Below are 23031 nucleotides of genomic sequence, written 5' to 3' on the forward strand. Positions count from 1 at the left end.
AAAAAGATCGTATGGAATGAGGACTTTTCAACTTCGTGTTAAGAGTTTTAACTCTTTCAAGTGAAATATCATACATATACTAATTATACATTTCGATCACCGTTAGAGTACGAGCAAAATTTATGCGTTACGACAGAATGTTTCTAACACTAACTTACAATTATGGGAAAACTTGTTTTCCTTTGGAATAGGTAAAAAACCGATTTATGAATACCTATTTATATAATAATCGATACTTTTTCAATAATACATTCAAAATTATTTTAATTATTGTTAATTTAAATTAAATATTAAATAAATATTGATTTAATAAAAATATCGATAAATATAATTAAATATTGATTTATTATAATATTGATTTATAAATATAATAAATATTGATTTATTTTGATTTAACGGAAATGTTTCAAATACGTTGAAATATATAAACCTTTATTTTTTTATTCAACTTACATTTTTATTTAAAATTCATCAAATAAATAAACTCGTAATATTTGTATCTCTTATTATGGTGTGTGTGTGTGCGCGCGCGTGCGTGCATGTATTGAATCAAAAGAACAATATAAAGAAAAGTAGTGGCACCTTTCACAAATTTCAAACTTTTTCTGTATAGAGTTTTGTTTTACCAACAAATAGTAAAAGAAAATCCTAAAGATAGTAAGAAATTATCGACGACGAATAAAATTGATCGCATTATCAGTTTGATAATTATTATTAGAAATACAACTGCCGATAAAAATAAAATTGATAACACGGAAAATAACAATTGGATTTCTTTTCTATATTTTCATATTAAAATATATGACTCATAATCAATATCTTCTTATAAAAAAAGAATATCACCCTCTTTAATAAATTTATGTATCATCATCCAAATGAACAGATCGTTCCTGTATCGGTGCTCTTGTTAAATCGGGCATTGGTATAACAACGAAAGCACCACCTATAATTGTTTATTTTTTTTAAATTTTAAAATAAAAAACAAATTTAATTATAAAAATAAAATTATATAAATACGAACTTATGAAAATAATAGATGCTACTATTATACTAGAAAGACAGGAAAGATTTGATATAAATTTGATCATTGCCCCTGTCAAATGAGGTAGTATTCTTGTAAATCCCATAACAGTTCCCCTAAATACATTTATTAAATATAATCATAATTTGATAATTAATATATATATAAAATTATATACCTTAAACCGGTTGGATAATTTTCTGCTATTAAAACATTGACAATTGTATGATTGATCGCGTACGATGCGAGAAATATTACGGACAAAATAATTTGCATAGCATACTGGACTACAAAAATCACAGAGAGTACTGCTAAGCCTCCTATAATTGATGAAAATACTGCAAATGTGTAATAAAATATTTGAATCAATTAATAGCGCACAATGTTGCATAATAAAATATATAAACTAACTCAATATCCACTTTTTCTTAACAATTTGTATTCCTATTATGAACAAAACTTCTCCCAATAAATAACTAAAAGAAATACACGATAAAAATATGAAACGTTGTTGATTAATTTGTTGACAATTCAATAAAAGGCTCTCTGCTATTTCTAAAAAATTATTATTGCACGTATAATCATTTCCACGTTTTTTCTCAATAATTGTTTTTCCAAATTCTTGTAACAAATGTGCATCCCAAAGAGCAAGCCAAATAAATCTTCAAATGGATGAAAAACATTGATTTAAAGGATGTTAAATCTACGAAATAGTAAAATAGATATTACACAGGGAAAGGAAATTGATATTTTTAGATTACCCAGGAAATTGTAAGAAGCATAAAAATAAACTATAAATCGTGATACGTCTAAATGGCAATTGGAACAATTTTTGTATTCGTTCTTTCATCTGAACGCAGTATCTATAAATCATTTTGAAAAAACTGTTCGTATCTTGGATTCCTTCGTCAGGTTCGATGCAAGTATTCAAATCAATGCTCTGCAATATTTGTTAATATATATCAAATGTTTTTGATGATCAACAATTGTTTCTTTTCTTTTTTAATTTATTAATTAACAATTGATAAAAAATACCGGATAAGTTTCAATATGCTTGGAATTATTAATAGCATAGATCTGCCGAAGAACTTGTATAGCTTCTTCCTGACGTTGTTGATACAACAAGAACCTAGGTGTTTCTGGAAGTAAACTAACAGCGCAACCTATGATCAAACTAGGTGCACCACCAATTCCAGCAAGAACTCGCCATGAATTTGGACGAAATTTTTTGTACAGCATTCGTATAATTGAAGGAACTAAAGACCAAGATAAGCCTATAATATAAAACATATGGTTTTTTGTTTGCCAATTTCAAACTGGAAATATTAATTATACGATAAACCTAAAGCGGACAGATAACCGAGGATCCAAGCAATATCTACAACAGCTAGACAAATTTCTCTTTTTTTCATCGGCAAACATTCGATGAGATATACCCTCAGTACCGTATAATTCCCGGCTAATCTGAAACGCACCAAAATATTCTATTTAAATTTCTACCTATTTCATAAAGTATATTTACCTACCCTAGGCCTAAGAACAATATAAATAAATTCATCAAAAATGACGTTTGGGCGAAAGATAATGCAATAGATGCAGAAAATATGAGAACCATGGTAAACGTAATGATTCCTTTGCGTCCGCAAATATCGGCAAGACTTCCAAACAAGAAGGAACCAATCGCCATTCCTAAAATAGAAAAATAATTACTACGTTCTTGAGAAATTTAAAATTATACGATGATGTGTATTCACATACCGAAAGATTGCGTAGCGTTAAATACTATGATGTCATTCTTCTCTAATTTTAAATCGCACATTGCTAATCGTGAGACAACGAAGACAATGAGGGAAGCAATGGCTTCCACGAATGTACAAACACCGCAAAATCCGACTATAAAATAATGGCATACTCCCCAACCTATATATATAAATATTAATTAACTTTTTATTTAATACATACTCAAAGATAAATTAACATTATATTAACATAAATTATAATCAATCAAATTTGTTTAGACAAAGAGGCTACCCGTTCTGTTCAATGCAATTTCACACCCGTTGCTCATAATTTTTCACGAGTCTCGTTCAAAGAAATTTCTACGAAAATAATCGCGGTGTGTATATTAATTCGTAGATCATTCAAATATTTATTTTAAATCAATAATTCTTCATTTCATTCGATATCAAATTTACGAAATTGTATCCACGAAGAATAGATTAATAACACGGTAACGCGATGACAGGACAACTGTCTATTTGTAATCATGCGAAATATTGTATTACTAAAGGTGTCGTTGTTTGCTTTTATATACTAGTTGTATGTTTAAAAAAAAAGAAAAAAGAAGACACCCAAGAGAATAGACATTTATTAAAAAGACAACTAAAATAGCATATATTTTATTGAAAAAAATGACATTTTAATTTTGAATTAAAAAATAAAATAAATACGTATATTCAAATACGTAAACGTAATTTAAATGAGCAGATATTTTTAGATGTTCATACATTTGTTTTTATACTTACAGATATTATTTCATTCTGATTATTACAAACGAAAATGCTTATTAGATACAAATTTTATACGTACGATTTGAACAATTTATTTCATTTTATATAACTTGTACTTAACTGTTTTATTATTTTGTTATTTTTCATATAAATATCGCTGATATTCCTTTGCGTAATTGATTTATTCGTCAAAATCAAAATGAAACGACATATCAGGAGAAAATAATATTTGTGACAATTGTTTTGTACAATATCTTATTATATATCGCGTATGGATCTGAAAATATCTACTGAAAATATAGGATCCATATAGAAGATTCGTTTGTACGTTTAAAAAGAAAAATGCCATCTACGAGTCCTTAAAATATTCTTTAGAAGCGACTACGTCGGGTTTCATGGTCTTCTTGCCTGGTTTCCAACCAGCTGGGCATACTTCTCCATATTTATCCGTATACTGGAATGCTTGTACGAGACGCAGGGTTTCATCAACCGATCTAAAAATTTACATATTCGTATAATATATAATATGCATTATGCATATTAATTCAATTCAACGAGTAGAACGAGTTTACAAAGGAATGTATATATAAATATTTAAAAACTAGTAGTTCAATCTCTTAGCTATGGTACGAATTATCAATAAAGAACAAATTAGAATTATCGATTTATAGTTGACGTCAATTTTCATAAATCAAAGAATTTAATATAAATCACGATAAAAATAAAACCTATAAATCCTACTTGAAGATAAGAAAAACCTCGAATGATCGTTTCTTTATCTTACAATAAGATAAAAAAAAAAGAAAAACAATTGTCCAAGTTTCGTAATAACATTCAACGCAAATTTAAAAACTTTCAAGAATTTTAATCTACGTGTTTCTAACGATCCTAGTAAAAAAAAATCTGTTAAAAAGAAATCGTTCAATTGCGTAACACTTTAGTTGCAATAACGCGATGCAAGAAGTGCAACAAGTTATGGTTAACATACGTATATCTTCGACGATTAGCAAAAAGTAAAAGATAATTTTGAAGGTAACAAATGTTAATTGCTGCTATTCTCTTATTGCATAAAACAAATATATAACAATTTGTTCATAAATTTGATAACATCGTTCGCAGCTAAGAGATTGAAAAACAAAAAGAATGACGAACACGAATCGTGTTTTTGATTACAACGTCGAAGTATACAATAGTAATCGAGGATTAGAAATGAATTTTACCTTCCAACCGGTAGATCGTTGATGGTAATTTGACGTAAATTTTGTTTATCGTCGATAATGAAAAGACCACGGAAAGGTACTCCGGTTTCTTCGTCGAGTACGCTATAATCGCGTGCAATTTTGCAACTTTTATCGGCAATTAGTGGAATGTTCATTTCACCGATACCACCATCTTTGCGTGGGGTGTTGATCCATGCCAAATGAGTATAATGAGAATCGGTTGATGCTCCTATTACTTGACAATTAATGGCCTTAAATTCTTCAGCACGATCCGAGAATGCAATGATCTCGGTTGGGCATACGAAAGTACTATAATCGAACAAAATTCATTATTAATATTTATCCTTTAACGTGTGTGTCCTTGATTATTTTGATTTTTCTAATTAAATAAATATAAATTAGAAGATTTATTTTTTTACGAAAAACATTAACGATATTATCGAAAACAAAAGTTTCAAATAAAACTATAAGAAGCTTTCGATATTTCTAGTGTAAATTAAAAATCGAATATCTGACGATAATCGGGAATGCAATGCGCTTATCTTTATAAAAAAGATACATTCATTCATTCTTAGATGATTAATCAGACCTCTGAGGTTTCGTTATATAATTTCCAAGTTCTCTAGACTATTCGAAACGAATTCAAACTAACTGCGATTATTATAATTACGTACAAGTCCAACGGATAGAAGAACAGTACGACGTATTGGCCCTTGTAATCGGAAAGGGAGACGTTTTTGAATTGGCCATTCACAACAGCCGTTGTGCTAAATTGGGGTGCTGGTTTCTGAAGAGCCGGCATTATGGCTGATGTAATTCTATAAGGAAAATAGAAAAAGATAGATAAAATACATAATTAGTGGGTTTTCGCGAAATGTGCACCAATGGTTTTTAAACTTATCGTTAAGGTGACCGCGCATGAGGTTATTTCCTTTACTTTTTTTTTATTTTTTTTTTTTTAATTCTTATCTATAATTCTAATCTTAAAACAATCCATTCGCTTGATACTTTTCCGCGTTTTTTTTTTATTCAAATTTATAATTTACCTAAACAAATATTTAATTACACGATCAGAGTTAATATAATTAGCCATACTTGTACGTAACAACTGCTATTTCAATATAATTGTTAAGTATGCTGCAATAATGAGAATACTCTGAGTCATGATAATGAGTCGGTAGAAAATAATTAGACTTTTTTTTACAATGACCAAGACGAATTTGGATATAATTGTTACCAAGCGTCTGCTTTCTTTTTCCAAAATAATTACTTGATATTATCGCTGAGTTAAACTTGGATGTATGCACAGTGTAAAATAATATACATCTTATTGAGTCGACAGTGTGCAATAATCTAATAAATAATCAAAAAATTTCCTTTTTTAATTATAATAATTAATTAATAATAATACATGGTTCTCTATCTCTAAATTTGTTATTAAATAATTTTTTATTTAAATTTATGTGTATGCGCGTATGCATAAAAACCAAAGGTTCAAATTTAAAGCAAAAAAAAAGCAACAAAGTCTAATCATTTGCAATTAAAGAGAAGAGTTCAAACGATAAACGGGATAGTTAATAAACGATTGGTTCGATTTATCGCTTATTTAACTTTTTTTAGAAATGATATATATAAAAGAAAAAAACAGTACATTAGGTTATTGACCTTCCACTTTCTCGTGCCAATGTTTAATAAATTTATAATGTATTTTATAATGTAACGGTTGTAAATCGTTTAATATAAACACGTTATTCAAATAATAATTAATATGATCGTAAGAATTGTTTATTTATTAAACAAATTGAAAGTAGAACGATTTAATGCATTTTCTTTCCACGCTTTAAAATATAATATATCTAACGGTTTCGTACACGTCATGACCTCGAACAAAGAACGTTGAAAATATAATAGTTAAACATTTGAAATAATAAATTCTATTGTTTCTTAAATCTGTGTAAATATCTGTAACGCGAAATTAGGAAAAATATTATAACAATTCGATGATAGATAATATTATTATATTGAATTTAATTACCTTGATTTCTAAGGACGAGAGAACGTAACTCGACAAACGCTGAACAGAGAAAGCGTAGATTCACACCGGTGACCGGTTTCATACGAAACTTATTCAGCAAATAACGCCTTATGAAGGGTAACCCACTGGGTGAGTTGTCATAAGCGATAACAGAGCTATCTGTGATATCAATTCGTCCAATTCTATTTTTCTAAATTTAACCAAACTATCTGTCTGATAAATTTAAAATTATAAATTGACTCGTTTCGGTAACACGTACGATATATTTATTGTTATTTAAATGTCAAACTTTAAATGGCTAGTCTAGTTTTTTAAAAATTAAATATGCCATCTTTCGGATAAATTTAAAATTATGAACTAACCAATCACTATTATTCTACATATATCGCAATTACTGTTACTCGGATTGGTTAGTCCGATTTTCTTGAGCACCACCTTGCGAATAAAGTTTAAACTACTTTTTTAATCGATCAGTTCTAGTTACGCCATACACGAAGCAGTTAGTCGCCATCATGAATGTGTTTACATCGGTTTTGTTAGTAATTGAAATGTGTCAAAGCTAGAATAAAGTTTGAAGAATATGTCAATCGATTACGTTTAATTAAAAGTAAGGATTGGTTTAGAAATTATTGATTAGATATGTGCAATTAAGTTTTGATTATATATATTGAGATCATTACAATGAAATGGTGAAAAGCAATCCACAGAGCGAATCATTATTTCTCATATCGTTTTGTAATATTGGAGTTAATGTGTGGCCAGATAGAAATATTTTATCATTAACAGGTATAAAATAATATTTTTATATATATATATATAATACCGCAAGGTATTTTTTTTTGTAACACTTTGATAGATAATGAACAATTTAGGTTATAATTACATGGAATATCATGTATCATGCAATTATTACAACTATTATTTCTTTGACAACAATTATTTATATGGTCAATGTAACCTCAATTTTACTCTACTTATGCGAATGATGATTATCGTGTAGGATGAATAAAATGAAATTTGTCTAATATTAATCTTCATTTTTGTATTTAGAATGTCAGGACTAGTTCAGTACGTCGTAGTAAGGGGAGACCTTTCCAAAGCGATGGGATGGCCGATGGGTGCTATAATAGCTCAAGCGTGTCACGCATGCACAGCTGTTACTCATCTATTTTACAACGATAGCAATACGCAAGCTTACCTCGCAGATTTGGATTCAATGCATAAAGTTGTTCTTGAAGTAAGTTTATATATTTCTATACGTGTTGTAATTTATATCTCGAGTTAATACGTATATTATTATTATTGTGCTCGTTTACTATATAATATAATTCTGTACATATATAAAATGATGAAAGAAATACAGTAAGCTTTGACAAAAGTTTAATCCTAATTTTCATCTTAGGCATCTGACGAGGCCGGTTTACATACTTTGTGTTCCAAACTGAAGGAGGACGACATCCATCACAAGCTGTGGATAGAACAGCCGGAAAACATTCCAACTTGTCTGGTAACAAAACCTTATCCTAAGAATGAAGTGCAATCGTATTTCAAAAAGTACAAATTGCTTAAGCTTTGATAATGACAATCATTGTAACCATTAATAATAAATATTTAATCGGTACAAAACTAAGTTTATATAATACACTGTCGTATAGACTTATAAGCGATAATTAACAAAAGATTCTTATACTTCAAATAATGAAGAAAGAGATTAATTCTTGAATCTTCATCTTTTGAGTACGGGTATTATATGTTCATATATTTATATTTATATATATATATATATATTTTCTTTTTATATTAGGTTGTTCGCTTGCTCATGCGAATCAAAGGAAGATCAAGACGTTTCAAAGCGGACGGGTAAAATCGTAGTCCAATTAATATCCGCATTTATTGTTTATCTTTGTCGTAGAAGCAGTCTGTTTTGTCTATTGACATCGAACGGAATTATAATTCGGACTACTACCACGCAAGAGCACGGTTTATTCTTTTTTATTTTTTTTTTGTTTTTTTTTTTATAAATCTGCACAAATCTAGTTAACGATCGGCAGAATATGTATTCCGAGATTACATATACACTTAATTTAATTTAATTTATTCCTTTTTTCTTTTCTTTTCTTTTCTTTTCTCTCTTCTTTTTTTTCTTTTTTTTTTTTAATAATTAATCGCTAATATTGACAATGTGTACAGATAAACTCGTTCGTTTTTAAAACTAGCGCGACTATTAACTCTGGTCGACGATATAAAGCGGAGGCCGCACGGCGACTCTCGATTTGCGCGACTATGATAATAAAATCCGTATAAAAATCTGACATAATCTCTTTTTTTTTCTTCTTTTTTTTCTTTCGTTTTTCTCTTTTCTCGTAGTATCAGCGAAGAGTCGGAAGAATCTTTCAGTATAATTTCAAATTAATCCGTATCCGCAGATGATATATAATTTATTTGATAAATCGATAATTAAACACGTCAATAATGATACGCAGGACAATGTTACAGGATTTTCAACGTACTCGTTGTTACAAATAAAATGAACTTTCTTTTTTTGTTTTGGAAGTACCGCGTAGCCGATCGGATATGTGATTGCAGTATCAAAATTCTATTGCATATCCTTGAACGTATTTTCCTGGACACAATGGCAGGTAACAAGAAGGAAGTCTCTCGCATATCAAGAACGTATACACACATACAGAAATTACACGTAGGATAGCGAAGCCCTTTCGAAATACGACGATATATGTATGTATCGTAGCAAGAATATTTATTTCAATCCTGGCTATCTCTATTTATTGTTTATTTGTCCATCGAGAAGGAACAAAAAAACATAAATCTCTAAATAAACAAGAGTCTCTCTCTCTCTTTCTCTTGCACTCTGCACCGCATCACCGTATTCGATCGATTAATAATATGATACACTTTAGCAGGAGACAGAAGCCTAACACCAGGATCACGATCGCTCTTTCAATACTCTTTCTTCGTTGTAAGAAATTTTGGAATAATATTGTTGTTATTGTTGTTGTTTTTCTTGCTGTTATTTATATTCTCGTTGTTGCATTGTAGCCTCTAAAAAAGTGGCCTGACAAATGAAAATTAGATGAAAATTATTAGAGAAAGGTAAAAAAAAAGAGAGATCGTGTTAACCATCTTCTTCATCATCATCATCATCACCGTGGATCCTAATAGTAGCAGTAAACTAATTATTTATGTACACGCACTGCGGACGCTAGACACTTGTAAGTACACTTATTTACAAACACTCCTCTTCTCTGGCAAGATGATTAGTAGTTAGTGCAGTTTGCCGGAAAAAATATCGCTAAATTGAAATCGCGTCGAATTCGTAATACGGCGTGTGAGTCCATAGGTTGCTTTTCCTCGGTGTGTACGTTTTAGCGACGCGGATATAATAAGATAGTCCTTGATGAAAATGCGCTACTTTTGGTAAACCATTTGTGTCACTGCCCTTCTTTCTCCTCTTTCTTCTCCTCCGCCAGCCATTGGCGCAGAATATTACTTCTCGGCTAAAAACAATCGAATACAATTCCAATTATATTTCACGACATTACTGCCCTCATCGATTATTCGTTAATCTCGCCTGATTTATTATTATCATCAAGCAAGCCTCGATTACGATCTTGCCATATTTAAAAAAAAAAAAAACAAAAAGAAAATCCTCTATTTCGTATAAATAAAATCAAGGAATTTTTTGTTTATTTCGACGACATAAAACAATTATAAAAGCGGCAGCCATTAAGAGACCAAGCTGTTTGGATCTAACGAGTAAATAACTGTGCAGGATTACTATCGAACAACTAAAGAAGAAGAAGAAGAAGAAGAAGCATCATCACGTTTAGGCAGCACAGCAGGCTCTTTCAGTGTATCTTTATTTTCTTATTATTCGATCGTAAAAAGGTTTCTAAATCCTCGTAGAAGCGTTTAACGTGAGGAAAAAAACGCCGCAAGCAAACTTAATCCCATGCAGCAGGAGGGATAAAATTTGCTATTGTGTGTTGGATATATCACACGGGAGTTTTGGGTTCAAGTATATGCGTGCATGGGTGGCGAGAGAGGGATGCAGGAGGGAGGGCAGGAGGAAGGGCAAGAGGGAACGCTAAAGCCATAACGCATTTTAACTGAACCCGAACGACCGGATTTCTAGCTTCGGGCTAGACTCATGCAAACGACGTTAGTCTTTTACTACGGGATTTGCAATTACCAGGACCACGTTAGTTTGGGAGAGCAGGGTGAGTCGTGTGATGAGGGTGTTGGTGATGGTGGTGGTTGTAGTGGTGGTGAGTAGGGCAGCGCACAATGAGCATTATGGCTCCGCTAAGTTCCCGTTGTGATCTGGATAATCGTCGTAGTCCTCTTCCGGCTCGTAATCCGTTTCCGCGGGTTCTGGTCCTTCGATCACTGGTGCCGACGTACTCGTCGTATCCTGCCGACCACACACACACACACACACGAGAATCCCAGCGTGCGTCAGACTTTTTCTTTCTTTCCAAAATACTATTCTAACTTATCTCTTGTCATTTTAGTCCGTTTTCAAAATCCTCGTGTCTCCTCCTTCCCATTTAATCATCTCGATCATAGGAAACTTACTATTTCACTATGACGTGACACACGCACGATGGAATCCGAGAAAAGTTGTTCATCTTTTTGACGCGTCATATATCAAATTTATCTTACCATATTATTCAAAATGGTTTTATCAAATGTCATGTTATTTTACATAAGTCGGAGATTAAACGTCAAATCTTGACGGAGTAATATCTATTTGAAAATCTAGATCTTTTGAAATAGATAAAATTCGAGATTCTTTCCATCGTACGATGATGGCACGGATGAAGAAGGGAACGACGATTCGAAAGTCAAATTTAAGGACGTTGAGGATGGGGAATTCTTTCGTAATGTTAGGTTAAATATCATCGTTAGTCAGGTAAATTCCTGGAACGTACCTGAGGTGGTCTCCAGCCGCAACCAGGTAATGGAAGGCCGTCAGGACCGAGGGGACAGGGCGCGTCTAGTCCGGGTACACCCTGATCACCTTTGTTACCCTTGTCTCCTTTTCTTCCTCTCTTACCAGGTGGTCCCTGTGCGAATATACAAAATCGCGTCACCCTTTTTTCTTTGATCTTCTCGTTTACCGCTATTGTGCATTTAGTAGTTGCACGACGCAACGACTAAATCGGCGTTTTTATTTCGCGACGTGCAAAAAAGGCCAGGCATGAGAAAAACAACAACTTTCTATGTATATGCATTATAATACTGAGTATCTTGTGCACAATACGCCGAAGAGTAACGAAGGGCGAACGAACAAATACGAATCGTATTAATTGATTATTTTTTTCTTTCTTTTATTTCATCGAAAATATTATTCTTTTTTTTCTCTCTGCGTACTCGGAGAGAAATGCATTGATTTTGAGTTTTATTTTTCTTTTTTTTTTAAATCATCAGGTATCACAAATAAACATTTTTTTGTCGTTCGCCCTTCGCTCCTTGGATTATATTAATAAGACGTTTGATCCTTGTAGATCACGTCGATCGGCTCGAGATTATATTTTCTATTCGAATTAGCGCAGAACGCTGGTGGCAGCATATAAAAAAGGGGGGTATAGGAATAATTATATTCAATATATTTTGTCCATGGATTTCGATATCCTCGAGTCTCCGTGCAAAACGTTTCTTATTTTTAATTCCTTCATTTTCAAACAATTTCAATCTTTTTTTTTCTTTGTATATATAGATAGTAAATAAAAAGTCAAGAAACAAATTCAATGTTTATGCGCGAAAGTGTGGTCGATACATTATACGTTTTGCACTGATCGTTCATAATTGCATTGCTATATCTTCAAATTGATTTGTTAATGATTAATTTCGTTTCATTTCCTTTTTTTTTTTGTTACTTTTTTCCCCCTCCCCCAATTCCTCCTTCTCTCGATAATGTACGAGCTCACCGAGTTCGTTTATTTCACACTTGATTTATTCTATGCGTGAAGTTCCCATGAGCGTCGTCGAATTATCGCCGGCTATTTAAGAAAGAAAAAAGAAACCAAGGAAAGGAACAAAAAAAACGAAAACCCAAAAAAACACAAAAAAACAAACAAAACAAAAAAAAAGAAAGAAAAAGAAGAAATAATCGAACTTAACAATAATTCGATACTCACACAATCGCCTTTAGCACCTTTCTCACCCTTCGGTCCCTGAAAGTGGTATGTTAAGAAGATTAAGTAAACAGATTAACGTTCGTTATGCTTCTAGTCTACGTTCGCGACTTGTTAGTTCGTTTTTAGAAGCTAAACTTTTTCAACCTTTGGAGTTTACGTCCTCTTGAGTACTTTAAGCGCGTAAAACTAGCGCGAAATGACTTTTCTCGCTCCCCCCTTTTTTTTTTTTTTTATATTTTTATTTTATACTTTTATTTTATATTTTTTTCTTTTTTCCTTGTTTTTGCTTCCCACTCTCTTCTCCTCCACCTTCGTCGAAACGACGATAATCACGATTTTTCTCTCGTTTGTTCGATACGAGAAAAAAAAAGTACCCACGCCGCATACATTGCGGAAGAAAAAAAAGAAAATCGAGAAAAGATATAAATCGTAACGGAAAAATGTTCTTAATTAAATGTTCTCCTCGTCGTATTTTGTGCAACGCAAAATTATATAAAACGATAACTCGAGACAGTCGATCCAGGGAGGAAGTTAAGGGTGATCGGGGGGAGGGGAGTGCTGGCTGGGGTTTTGACAGGAGGGTTGGGGGTGTGCTTAGATCATGTTAGGGGTGTATCCCTTCGTTACTTTCCCCCTTCCCTCCCCGGTCTAGACTGTATCGTGATTACATCGAAGGACGAGCAGCGGTAAAGGTGATAATTGAGAAGAGTCACTGTACCTCCGTTCCTGGAATCCCATCGGTACCCTGGGGAAAAATAAATCGTCTCGTTAGCTTCACCTTCCACGTGCTTCCTTCATAATTCTGATAGCCGACACCGGATGGTTAGAATATGGAAATACGTTAACAAGAGAAAATTTTGCTTTTCTCTCTTTCTCTCTCTCTCTCTCTCCCTCTCTTTTTCTTTCTCTCTCTCTCTTTCTCTCTCTCTCTAAATTTTTGGTCTTTTTTTTTGGAACCAGGTTTTAAAGTTTCACGCGTTTTTCGCGTTAATAATAACCATCGTGCTCGTTGAATTAGCATAAAAAAAACCACATAGTTTTCCATTCGAAATCGATGACAAAATTGTTGTACTTACGGGTAATCCTGGATCTCCCCTTTCACCCTTCGTACCAGGTTCTCCTTGTGCTCCCTGCAATTACCAGAAGAAATTCTGACAAACCACCGCGAACCTGACTTAAAATTCGCGAATTTTTTCTTTCTTTCTCCCCCCCCCCCGACCCCTTAAACAAAATATATTCCTTTTTGTTTTCGTACGATTTTTGGTCTCCTTTTTTTTTTTCTTTTTTTTATTCAGTTCGATTTAATCCAATTATAGGAGAAAGTGAAACCGGAGACTGACGAACAAAAATAACATGATATTTGGCTTTTTCTTTTCTCTTTTCTTACGAAGAGAAATTTGCGATTCTCTTATTTTTTTTTTTTTTGTTTTCTTTTTTTTTTCTAACGATTAGCCCAACGGGGGTTGCTCACCTTCATGCCGTCTAGTCCTGAGGGTCCCTGAAAAGGTACAGAGAAAAGTTTGTCAGATTCGTCGCAGAAGTCTGACACCGTTGTTAATATCGAATACAATTCTTGACGTGTCATAGATTCGACGACAAACTTCGTGCATGTTTTTTCTTTTTCTTTTTCTTTTTTTTTTTTGTTTGTAAAAAACGAATAGAAAGTTTGGATATATTTTCTGTTTTTTCTTTTTTTTTTTTTTTAAGATACGACTCCTTTTGCAATCTGCCGAGCTAATGTCTTTCCTTTTTTCTTTTTTCATTAATTTAAGAAGAAGAAGAAGAAGAAAAAAAAATCAAACGTAACAAATTCGTCTCTTCGTTCTTATGTAAATAGCTTGGCAGAGAACAACAACCTGCGGAAATCGAAGGAATGAAGGAGAAGGTAACGAAAAAAATGGTTCGTTTAAAAAAGAAAAAATAATATTTAAAGAGGAAAGAATTAAAAGAAGAAGAAAAAAAAACAAAAACAAAAAACACGATGATAATGCGAGATCGTAAAAAGAAAATAAAACAAAAAGAATACTCTCGCTGTGATATAATAATATATTATTTTTCGTTCTCATCCTTTTTTTTTGTTTTTTACTTTCGGCGAGACTTCGGCCGGAAACAAATTTCTATCGGCAAAATCCCTACTGCTTATTTTCTTTTTTTTTTTTTTTTTCAATATTCAGTAGTTATAGTCAACCGATAACGTAACAATCTGCGGGGGTGTGTCCCGTTACGTTATCGTCGTGGTCGCAGCAAATTAACACGTGTTAATTTATATTCTTACTCTCAATCCCCATTTGACATTTTGTCAAGTAAGACACACTCTTACTTTTCTTTTTATTTATTAGAAGTAAAATTTAGAACAAAATTAAAAAACAAACAAAAGATAGAAAGAGATGAGAGAAAGAAAGCTAAACGAATGAATGAAATAGAAATAGAGAAGAAAGATCGTGAATAAGATAAAAAGAGAGAGAGAGAGATAAGATAATTATATTCATCTTCGTATTTCAATCGAAACAAAATGCAAAGCGATATAATCAACTACGAAAAAAAAAAAAATGAGGTGTGGTTTGTTCGTGGGGTGGGGGGTTGAATAATATGTTCGAAGCGTTAATAACGAGGTGTAGGCACCGTGTATAAAGCAAAAGGACACAGGCACATGCACATTCTGTTTATTAATCGGGACATTGTAAAACAAAACTTGTTAGATTTCAATTATTCACATACGCAAGTTACGCCGTCACTTTTTTTCTTTTCTTTTTTTTTTTTCTCTATATACCCTTTCTTTACGTTCATTCAAATCGTCATCGTAATCGTAGTCGTAATCGTCATAGTCGTCGTTGTTGTTGATGTTGTTATTGTTGTTGTTTGTTAGTTTTTCTCCCCTTTATCAATTTGTTTTTTTTCCATGCTTTCTATTTTTTTCTTTTCTAGCGCCGCCTTTACAATTAACACACACGCAGGATAATTCTAAATTTTTACGCTCGCATATATGTATGTCGGACACACGCGAGTGTATATACACATATGTATATATATATATAATATATAATAATATATATATTTATATATATATATATATTTTTTTTTGTTTTTCTCTATATGTATTTATATATGTATATTCTTATTGTATTTACATTTACAGACATACACATACAAAAGAAAGAAAAATATATATACACGTCTCTTACTGTGTGTATGTATGTATATGCACGCGTATACACGAGCTTTTACACGCATTTACGATTAAACCACCAAGGAGAACATTTTTTTTCTTTATTTTTTTTTTTCCTTTCTTTTCAACCCTTATTTTTTCCTTCCCTCTCTTTGTCATTTGTTTTCTTCTTCTTCTTCTTCTTCTTCTTCTTCTCCGATTTTTTTCTTTTCTATTATATTCTTTTTTTTTGTTTTTGTGTATTTTTTTCTGTTTATTTTCAATTCGATAATTGCGCTCGCTTGCGCCGCATTAGTTTCGCTTAAAAACTAAAAATAAACGCTGGCTGCTGCTGCTGCTGCGATTTATGCATGATCGATCATCTTACATGCTACTCCTCGTAAAGAAAATTAGAAAAACGAAATTGTACCGTTTGTAATAGTCGTCGTTATCGTTGTAGTTGTTGCTGTTGCAGTTGTTGTGTGTTGTTGTTGCAGTTGTGTCGTCGTCGTCGTCGTTGTTATTGTTGTTAAGAAAATACAACATCATTTTATTCGGTTATTTCGTTTTCTTCATTTCTTTTCCCTATTCTACACTGTACAATCCCGCTTAAAACTTTTGTACTACTTAAAAAGAAGTAGTCAACGCAACGTTTGTTGGATTTTTAATTGTTTGTTCGTTTGTACGTCACTTTAACAATGACTAGGATCGCGCGCCCACATATATTATTTTTCATTTCGCGATCATAATTTCGCTTACACGATTAATATGTCTCCTTTCGTTCGATCATAGGTTTATAATTACAATAATAATAACAATTATTATTATTTTTTAGGCCTTTTAATATTATTATTATTATTATTATTATTATTATTATTATTATTATTATTATTATTATTATTATTATTAATTTATTTCTTTTTTCATCTTTCCTACTTTCCTCCAAGTAGCCTCGAACCTTGTTTTTTTTTATTATTTTATATATAGATCGCATGAAAGAAGCTGTTTGATTTTTATGTGTGTTGGAAATATATATACATATATATATATATATATTTCGTTCTTATCGCGATCAAAATTTGTATTTGTTTTTAATTATAATTTTTGTGCGACCCTTTGGATTTGATAGGTGGGTGGTGAGTGGTGTTGGTGGTGGTGGTTGTATCAACCTAGCCCTAGGCATCATTATCATCATCATCATCATCATCTCACGTTCTCATAAATAAGTTAAGAACGTTTATTATGCAATAATAAATTGCTTTTCCTCTCGGGCACGTACCTTTTTTCTTTTATGACATACGCAAGTGGAATGCCGCGTGAGAAACGCGGAGAAGTGGAAAAGGTAGAGAGGGGTTGCTGCCAGAAGGTTGGGGGAAGGAAATCGTCGTTATGAATGGCTGGATTACAGTTACGTGCAGGGAATTTTATCGGTTAGTTCTTGTTAAGTACAAAGTACGTAAGTTGCGATTGTAATCGCTCGCTTCGGCCCGCTGAAGATCGTTGTTGTGTCTGAAAATAATACTGGTTGTAAAGGGGAGACGACAGGAGGAAAGAAAAGAACAAAATATATTATATATATATGAAAGGAGAAAGAAATAAAAGATGGGATGAGAAACAACGGTGGTTGGGTTGGTTCCCCCCCCCCTATTTTTTCCCCTACGTATTATTATCGAAAAATTTAAAAAAAGAACAGCAACAACAAAAATTCAATTTGGAACGAACTGTCTATCTAATTTTTTTTTCTTTTTACGAGATAATTTCTGAAAGAAAAAAAATCGAACGACCAATTTTTATTTGAAGTAAAATTTGATATCGTACGGATGATTTATTGACTTTGTTGCTTGTTGGTAAATGAATTATTTGTATCGTAAAATACTTTTTCTTGGTGTCTCATTAACTTCGAATATGAAAGAAAGAAAGAGCCCGGCATATTGTAAAATATTAAATACTCGTTATGAGAGAACAAAGAGGAGCTAAACGAAACCGAGTGGCAAATTTAATTAAAGTAGATCTAAAGTTACTAAAAAAGGGGGATCGCGCGCGATCGCGAGATAAGTTATTTCCGAGAGATTTCTTCTCTACGATTTATTATTAAAAATCTTGCTTTTTAAGAAACTAAACGTATTAAATAGATTGCGTTTTTACGAGAAGAAAAAAAAAATACAAAAGAACAAGGAGAAATAAACTAATTCGAACGAAACCCACGTATATACGTGTACGTATAAACTGGTGTGTGATTCGTAGGACGGACAAAAAAGTTGTGTGCGCGTGTGTAAAACGAATGTATGTGTTATATGTATGCGTGTGTATGCGTGTAAATATATTTGCGTATGTATGTTTATTTTGTTGGGTTCGTTTTAAGTACGTAGACATATCTATAAAATTGAAACATTTTCAAAATCGTCATACGTTTTTTTTCCTTTTTTTTCTTTTTTTTTTTTTTTTTTTTATTGGAAGACCAAATAATAGCCATCCTCGTTTTAATAATAATAATAATTCAACCAACATCGACAATAAATTTGATCGATCAAAGTACGGACGACGCCACGTACATTGGCACGATTAAAACGGAATCCTGCCATAGTTGGTGATTTAGTATACGTAATATACTTTGTATATGTATATTTTATATATATATATACGTATAATATCTACTAGGAAAATGCATTTCCTACGTGGTAATGCATCTTTCTCTCTCCGAAGGGAATCCAATGAAAACGGTATTGTAGTGTTGTTCCTCCTTTATTAAATGGAAGGAACAACACCTCGAAAATGGAAATTGTCAGCTTGGCGTTTGCGTGTTTCGATATCGAACGACTCCGGGGGGGGAGTGGTTGGTGGTGTTGGTGGTGGTGGTAGTGGTGGTGGTGGTGGTGGTGGTTGCCAAACAAGTCTTATCCATTAATATTAGCGATATGGCTCTGTGTGCGCGCTCATTCTCGCAAGACATTCTATCCACATATACATAATAAACATATAAATATGTGTGTATTTCTGTGTGTGTACGTGTACGTGTTACGTGTATATATGATGTGTATATGATGCGTATATGTGTATAGAATTCGAAGAAAACGATTTCGATGACCTCACTCGAGTACTTCCGTTCCGTCACGTTAATTCTCGTCGTCATCGGCAAAACCCTAGTAGATCTTACTCAACCCTTTTTTCCCCTTCCTTTGTGTACAACATCAAAGGCAAAAATGACAAGAAGAACAAGAAGAAGAAGAAGTAGAAGTAGAAGTAGAAGGTTCGATTTATGCGAACGGATAGGAGCAACTCGAGAGGGTACGACGATACCTCGTAAGTCCGTAGTAAGAGGAGTTCACCAAGTTTTTATCGATATATTTTTATATATATATATATATTTTTTTTTAATCTTTTTCTTGTTTACTTTATAGATCTATTTTGCACGAAGCAACAACGTAAGTAATGTGTGATGTGGCTCCTCCTCCTCCTCCTCCTCCTCCTCCTCTTCCTCCACCTCCTCCACGACAAACTTTTTTGTCAAGTTTTTCTATCCTTTGTCTTCCTTTGTCGTCGTTAGTAGTTAGTTAGTTGGTTAATGAATTGTTTTTTCCTCTGTCTCTTTTATTTTTCCTGGTTGTTTCGTCCTGGTATCTCATATTTTTTTATCCCTTCTCTTTAACATATCTTTTTAATTCTCTTTTTACTTTCTTTCTTTCATTCTTTCTTTCTTTAGAGATGGAGAGAGAGAGAGAGAGATAAAAAAAGAGAGAGAGAAAGTGAGAAAGTGTGTGAGAGAGAGAGAGAGAGGGAGAGAAAGAGAGAGAGAGAGAGAAAGAGCGAGAGAGAGAGAGAGAAGAATCAGAAACAACACTCCCTCTCTCTCTTTCTTTAGTTTTCCTATCAAGGATTCACAGGCGAGGCCAATTAACGATGACCGATTAGGAGCGAGACGTCCGCGTTCTTACCATGGCGCCAGGTTTCCCGGAATCTCCGGGCTTTCCGGACTCTCCTCTCAGTCCCATGGGGCCCTGCAAATAAAGAGACTCGCATGACGGTGATGTTCCTGGATAAATCGAACGACAATGTTCCTCCGACCGTCGTCCTTCTACCTCTACGTCAGACTGACAGACAACAGAAACGGAAACAGAAACAGAAATGGAAGAGAAGGATAAAGAAAATAGGAAACAATGGAATACAATCGTGTAAAGAAAAGGGATAGATAGATAGATAGATAGATAGAGAGATAGATAGATAGAAAAAGAGAGAATGAGAATAAGAAAATATCGTATCTCGCCTATCCTATTTCTCTCATGTATTATTTATCATGCATTATACGATCTCTACACCTTTTCCTATATACCAATGGGTAGTACCTATAGTATATTATTATATACCTCTTTTTCCGTGTAAACTTCGTTCGGCCAACATAAAATCCAATCGTTAATAATACCATCGGGTGGTATTACCTGACTAACGACTGCATTAGCAAAGATCGAGTCAAGATAGTTAATGCCCAACCCCCTTCTCTCCCTTCCCTCCTATTTTTTACCACAATCCCATTCGATACATTTCTCCTTTTTTTCTTTCCCTTCTTTTTTTTCTTTTTTCTCTCTCGATCCTTTCTCTCAAGAATTTCCACAAGATTAAGTTTCTTAAGCAGAAGAAGAAGCAGAAGAAGAAGAAAAAGAAGGACGAGGAGAATCTATTTTCTTTTCGTGACCGTTGGAGTTTGAAAATCTTTTCGTGTCGTGTTCACTTCATCTTCTAACTTGGGTCCCTTCGGTTTTTCTTTTTTTTTTTTTGCTTTTTTTATATATATATATATAGATATATATGTACATATGTATATATATATAACGCGATAGAATAAAAACCTACCTAAGCTAGGGACGTAATCTTGAGAGAAAATACGTACGGGTAATCCCATCGGACCAGGATCTCCTTTGGCACCTTTCTCTCCCTGCAATAGGAGAAAAAAAAAGAAAAAAGCGTGAGAATCATCGAATAGAATACTTGTGACACTACTTTTGATTTTTTCTTTCCTTTTCTTTTGTTTCGTTTCGTTTCGTTTCGTTTTTTTTTTTTGCTTTGAACCGATTTTTGCGAATAAAAATGGTAAAAAAAGAAAAGCAACCCTCGCGAGATTTTATTCCTTTTTTCAAAGAGTTAAAAGTACTTTTAAGAAAATTCGAATCCCGAAGTATGTTCACCGGTAGATAATATTCGTTTACATTTATAGTAATGTATTATATATACGTTAAAACTTGAAGTATAAAGTTCGTGAACTTTGCGAGAAATACTCTATTGCGTTCTCCTCTCTAAAGGGAAAACTCTCGATGCTTTAAAAATGTTGACAAGTTTACTGACAGGATCACCCTTGGCGCCGTCGTGCCCTCTGTCGCCCTTGATACCAGGTGGACCTTGCAATCCAGGAGTACCGGCTGGTCCAGGTGGTCCGGGGGGTCCCATAATCTGTCAATTACGTTTACAAGAGACATATCAAATTTATCTTACTTACACGTTATTTTTCTTCTGTGATTCCACATATTTTTCATTATAATATTTTCTTTCTTAAACTAAGAATTTTTCTTAATAATTTAACAGAAAGAAGTCTCTAAAACAATTTACTTTTCAATTTTTTTCCGGAATATATTAACCCTTTGCACTCGAGCGGCGCCGATATGGCGCCCGGCTGATTTCAAGTTTCATTAAATATCACAACAAAACTAATTACAGAGTGTAGTATTTATCAAAGTTTGTTTTTTTCGACATATAAATGAATAAACTGATGATATTTGATTATTTCTATACGCTTGTTTGTTTATAAATGTTTTTAAAGTAGGTGTAAAATGTCTACTTAATTTGGCCGAAATCGTCTCGAGTTGCTGGTTCGCGCAAGCGAAAAAGGCCTCGAGTGCAAAGGGTTAATATTCCAAATAAAAAAAAAGGAAAATATTATTTGTCGATGTAATAATATATATTTATCATATCTATAATTATTACACAGTCATTAACTTTAAATTAAACTGATCGCGAGATGTTAACCCTTTGCACTCGAGCGGCGCCGATATGGCGCCTGGCTGATTTCAAGTTTCATTAAATATCACAACAAAACTAATTACAGAGTGTAGTATTTATCAAAGTTTGTTTTTTTCGACATATAAATAAATAAACCGATGATATTTGATTATTTCTATACGCTTGTTTGTTTATAAATGTTTTTAAAGTACCTATAAAATGTCTACTTAATTTGGCCGAAATCGTCTCGAGTTGCTGGTTCGAGCAAGCGGAAAAGGCCTCGAGTGCAAAGGGTTAATTAAAAGGAGACATTTGAAAAAAAAAGGCAAATAGAAGAGAAAATAAAAATATAAAATGAGGCTTACCACTTCGCCCGCGTTGACTTCAAATGTGCCGTCACCCTGTAAAAGAAAAAAGAAAAGAAAGGAAGACGTTTGAAGGTATTTAAATCCTTTCGAGGAGTCTCTCGATAAAGATTAATGCTCGGAAGGAGAAAACACGAGAAGGATAAGAACGTTGGATGATATCGGATGGCCGATCGTTTTAAGATCGTTTTATAGGAGGAGGGTTTTTTTTCGCGTTAGATCGTAAGTAGAAAAGGAAAAAAAGGAGGAGGGAAGAAAGGGGAAGACGAATAGGAGGGCTGTCTACTTTTTCACGTACCTGCCTTCTTCTCAGCTTTTTGTACTTCTGTCGGTGGAAGAGAAGCCCGATGCCCCGCCATGAAAAGAAATTTATTTTATCGTCAGATCGTTGGCAAACGGGGTGGGGAGGGGGGTCGCGATGGTGGTGGTCGTTCGAGAACAGGGTTGTGGGGTGAGTTCGGAAAACTCACCTTTAGCCATCGCCGATCGATAAAATAAGATCGATCAGGATAACCAACAAACTTATCGTCATCTTTCTCAACGACATTTATAATAAATATAACAATAATAATATGTGTCGTGTGTGTGC

At 33.1% G+C, this 23031-nt stretch overlaps 4 protein-coding genes across 18 annotated transcripts in view; 1 reads left to right on the plus strand and 3 right to left on the minus strand.

Moving 5' to 3' along the window:
- Positions 1-807: 807 nt before the first annotated feature.
- LOC122513719 (inner membrane metabolite transport protein YgcS-like) lies at positions 808-3416 on the minus strand. Its single transcript, XM_043630175.1, has 9 exons — positions 2780-3416; positions 2548-2710; positions 2364-2485; positions 2057-2295; positions 1783-1961; positions 1433-1683; positions 1200-1359; positions 1022-1137; positions 808-943 (listed from the first exon to the last, which is right to left on the minus strand). Exons 1-9 carry the CDS (start codon positions 2838-2840, stop codon positions 858-860), a joined length of 1377 nt encoding a protein of 458 aa, XP_043486110.1. The 5' UTR covers positions 2841-3416; the 3' UTR covers positions 808-857.
- Positions 3417-3511: 95 nt separating this feature from the next.
- Positions 3512-6890, minus strand: LOC122513720 (peroxiredoxin 1-like). The gene is made up of 4 exons (XM_043630176.1): positions 6787-6890; positions 5426-5569; positions 4752-5060; positions 3512-4025 (listed from the first exon to the last, which is right to left on the minus strand). The coding sequence occupies exons 2-4, from the start codon at positions 5551-5553 to the stop codon at positions 3881-3883; spliced, it is 582 nt and encodes a 193-aa protein (XP_043486111.1). The 5' UTR covers positions 5554-5569; positions 6787-6890; the 3' UTR covers positions 3512-3880.
- Positions 6891-7252: 362 nt separating this feature from the next.
- Positions 7253-9562, plus strand: LOC122513721 (putative peptidyl-tRNA hydrolase PTRHD1). Of its 3 annotated transcripts, XM_043630180.1 has the most exons (5): positions 7253-7572; positions 7837-8023; positions 8189-8293; positions 8591-8646; positions 9341-9562. In XM_043630180.1, exons 2-5 carry the CDS (start codon positions 7838-7840, stop codon positions 9348-9350), a joined length of 357 nt encoding a protein of 118 aa, XP_043486115.1. In that variant the 5' UTR covers positions 7253-7572; position 7837; the 3' UTR covers positions 9351-9562. The 3 variants fall into 3 exon arrangements, with proteins under 3 accessions (XP_043486115.1, XP_043486114.1, XP_043486112.1); XM_043630179.1 differs by lacking the exons at positions 8591-8646; positions 9341-9562 and having other exon boundaries at positions 7259-7393; positions 8189-8412; XM_043630177.1 differs by lacking the exons at positions 8591-8646; positions 9341-9562 and having other exon boundaries at positions 7260-7572; positions 8189-8412.
- The window catches only part of LOC122513717 (collagen alpha chain CG42342), a 125107-nt gene continuing 110654 nt past the window's right edge, over positions 8579-23031 (minus strand). For 7 of the 13 annotated variants that reach the window (XM_043630166.1, XM_043630169.1, XM_043630162.1 and 4 more), the window contains 12 exons: positions 22741-22767; positions 22443-22478; positions 21427-21531; positions 20975-21019; positions 20025-20087; positions 14419-14445; positions 14024-14077; positions 13666-13692; positions 12948-12983; positions 11739-11873; positions 10997-11218; positions 10261-10301 (listed from right to left, as the gene is read on the minus strand). In XM_043630166.1, the coding sequence (XP_043486101.1) occupies positions 11099-11218; positions 11739-11873; positions 12948-12983; positions 13666-13692; positions 14024-14077; positions 14419-14445; positions 20025-20087; positions 20975-21019; positions 21427-21531; positions 22443-22478; positions 22741-22767 (675 nt within the window). In that variant the 3' untranslated portion in view covers positions 10261-10301; positions 10997-11098. Of the gene's footprint in view, positions 10302-10996; positions 11219-11738; positions 11874-12947; positions 12984-13665; positions 13693-14023; positions 14078-14418; positions 14446-19753; positions 19787-20024; positions 20088-20974; positions 21020-21426; positions 21532-22442; positions 22479-22740; positions 22768-23031 lie in introns of those variants that run through there. The other 6 variants (XM_043630168.1, XM_043630163.1, XM_043630165.1 and 3 more) reach the window with 6 other exon arrangements.

Source organism: Polistes fuscatus, unplaced genomic scaffold (assembly GCF_010416935.1).
Source record: "Polistes fuscatus isolate 324 unplaced genomic scaffold, CU_Pfus_HIC Scaffold13, whole genome shotgun sequence".
NCBI lineage: Eukaryota > Metazoa > Arthropoda > Insecta > Hymenoptera > Vespidae > Polistes > Polistes fuscatus.

What these genes read in the sequence shown, in the direction of transcription:
- LOC122513719 (XM_043630175.1), bottom strand. Translation starts at nt 2,840, where the DNA reads ATGTGCGATTTAAAATTAGAGAAGAATGACATCATAGTATTTAACGCT. An exon ending in CGGTTATCTGTCCGCTTTAG is followed by an intron (nt 2,296 to 2,363) that starts GTTTATCGTATA and finishes TTTATATTATAG; the next exon opens with GCTTATCTTGGTCTTTAGTT. An exon ending in AATTATCCAACCGGTTTAAG is followed by an intron (nt 1,138 to 1,199) that starts GTATATAATTTT and finishes AAATGTATTTAG; the next exon opens with GGGAACTGTTATGGGATTTA.
- LOC122513720 (XM_043630176.1), bottom strand. Translation starts at nt 5,553, where the DNA reads ATGCCGGCTCTTCAGAAACCAGCACCCCAATTTAGCACAACGGCTGTT. An exon ending in TTCTTCTATCCGTTGGACTT is followed by an intron (nt 5,061 to 5,425) that starts GTACGTAATTAT and finishes GTTCGATTATAG; the next exon opens with TACTTTCGTATGCCCAACCG. An exon ending in AACGATCTACCGGTTGGAAG is followed by an intron (nt 4,026 to 4,751) that starts GTAAAATTCATT and finishes GTAAATTTTTAG; the next exon opens with ATCGGTTGATGAAACCCTGC.
- LOC122513721 (XM_043630179.1), top strand. Translation starts at nt 7,838, where the DNA reads ATGTCAGGACTAGTTCAGTACGTCGTAGTAAGGGGAGACCTTTCCAAA. An exon ending in TGCATAAAGTTGTTCTTGAA is followed by an intron (nt 8,024 to 8,188) that starts GTAAGTTTATAT and finishes TTTTCATCTTAG; the next exon opens with GCATCTGACGAGGCCGGTTT.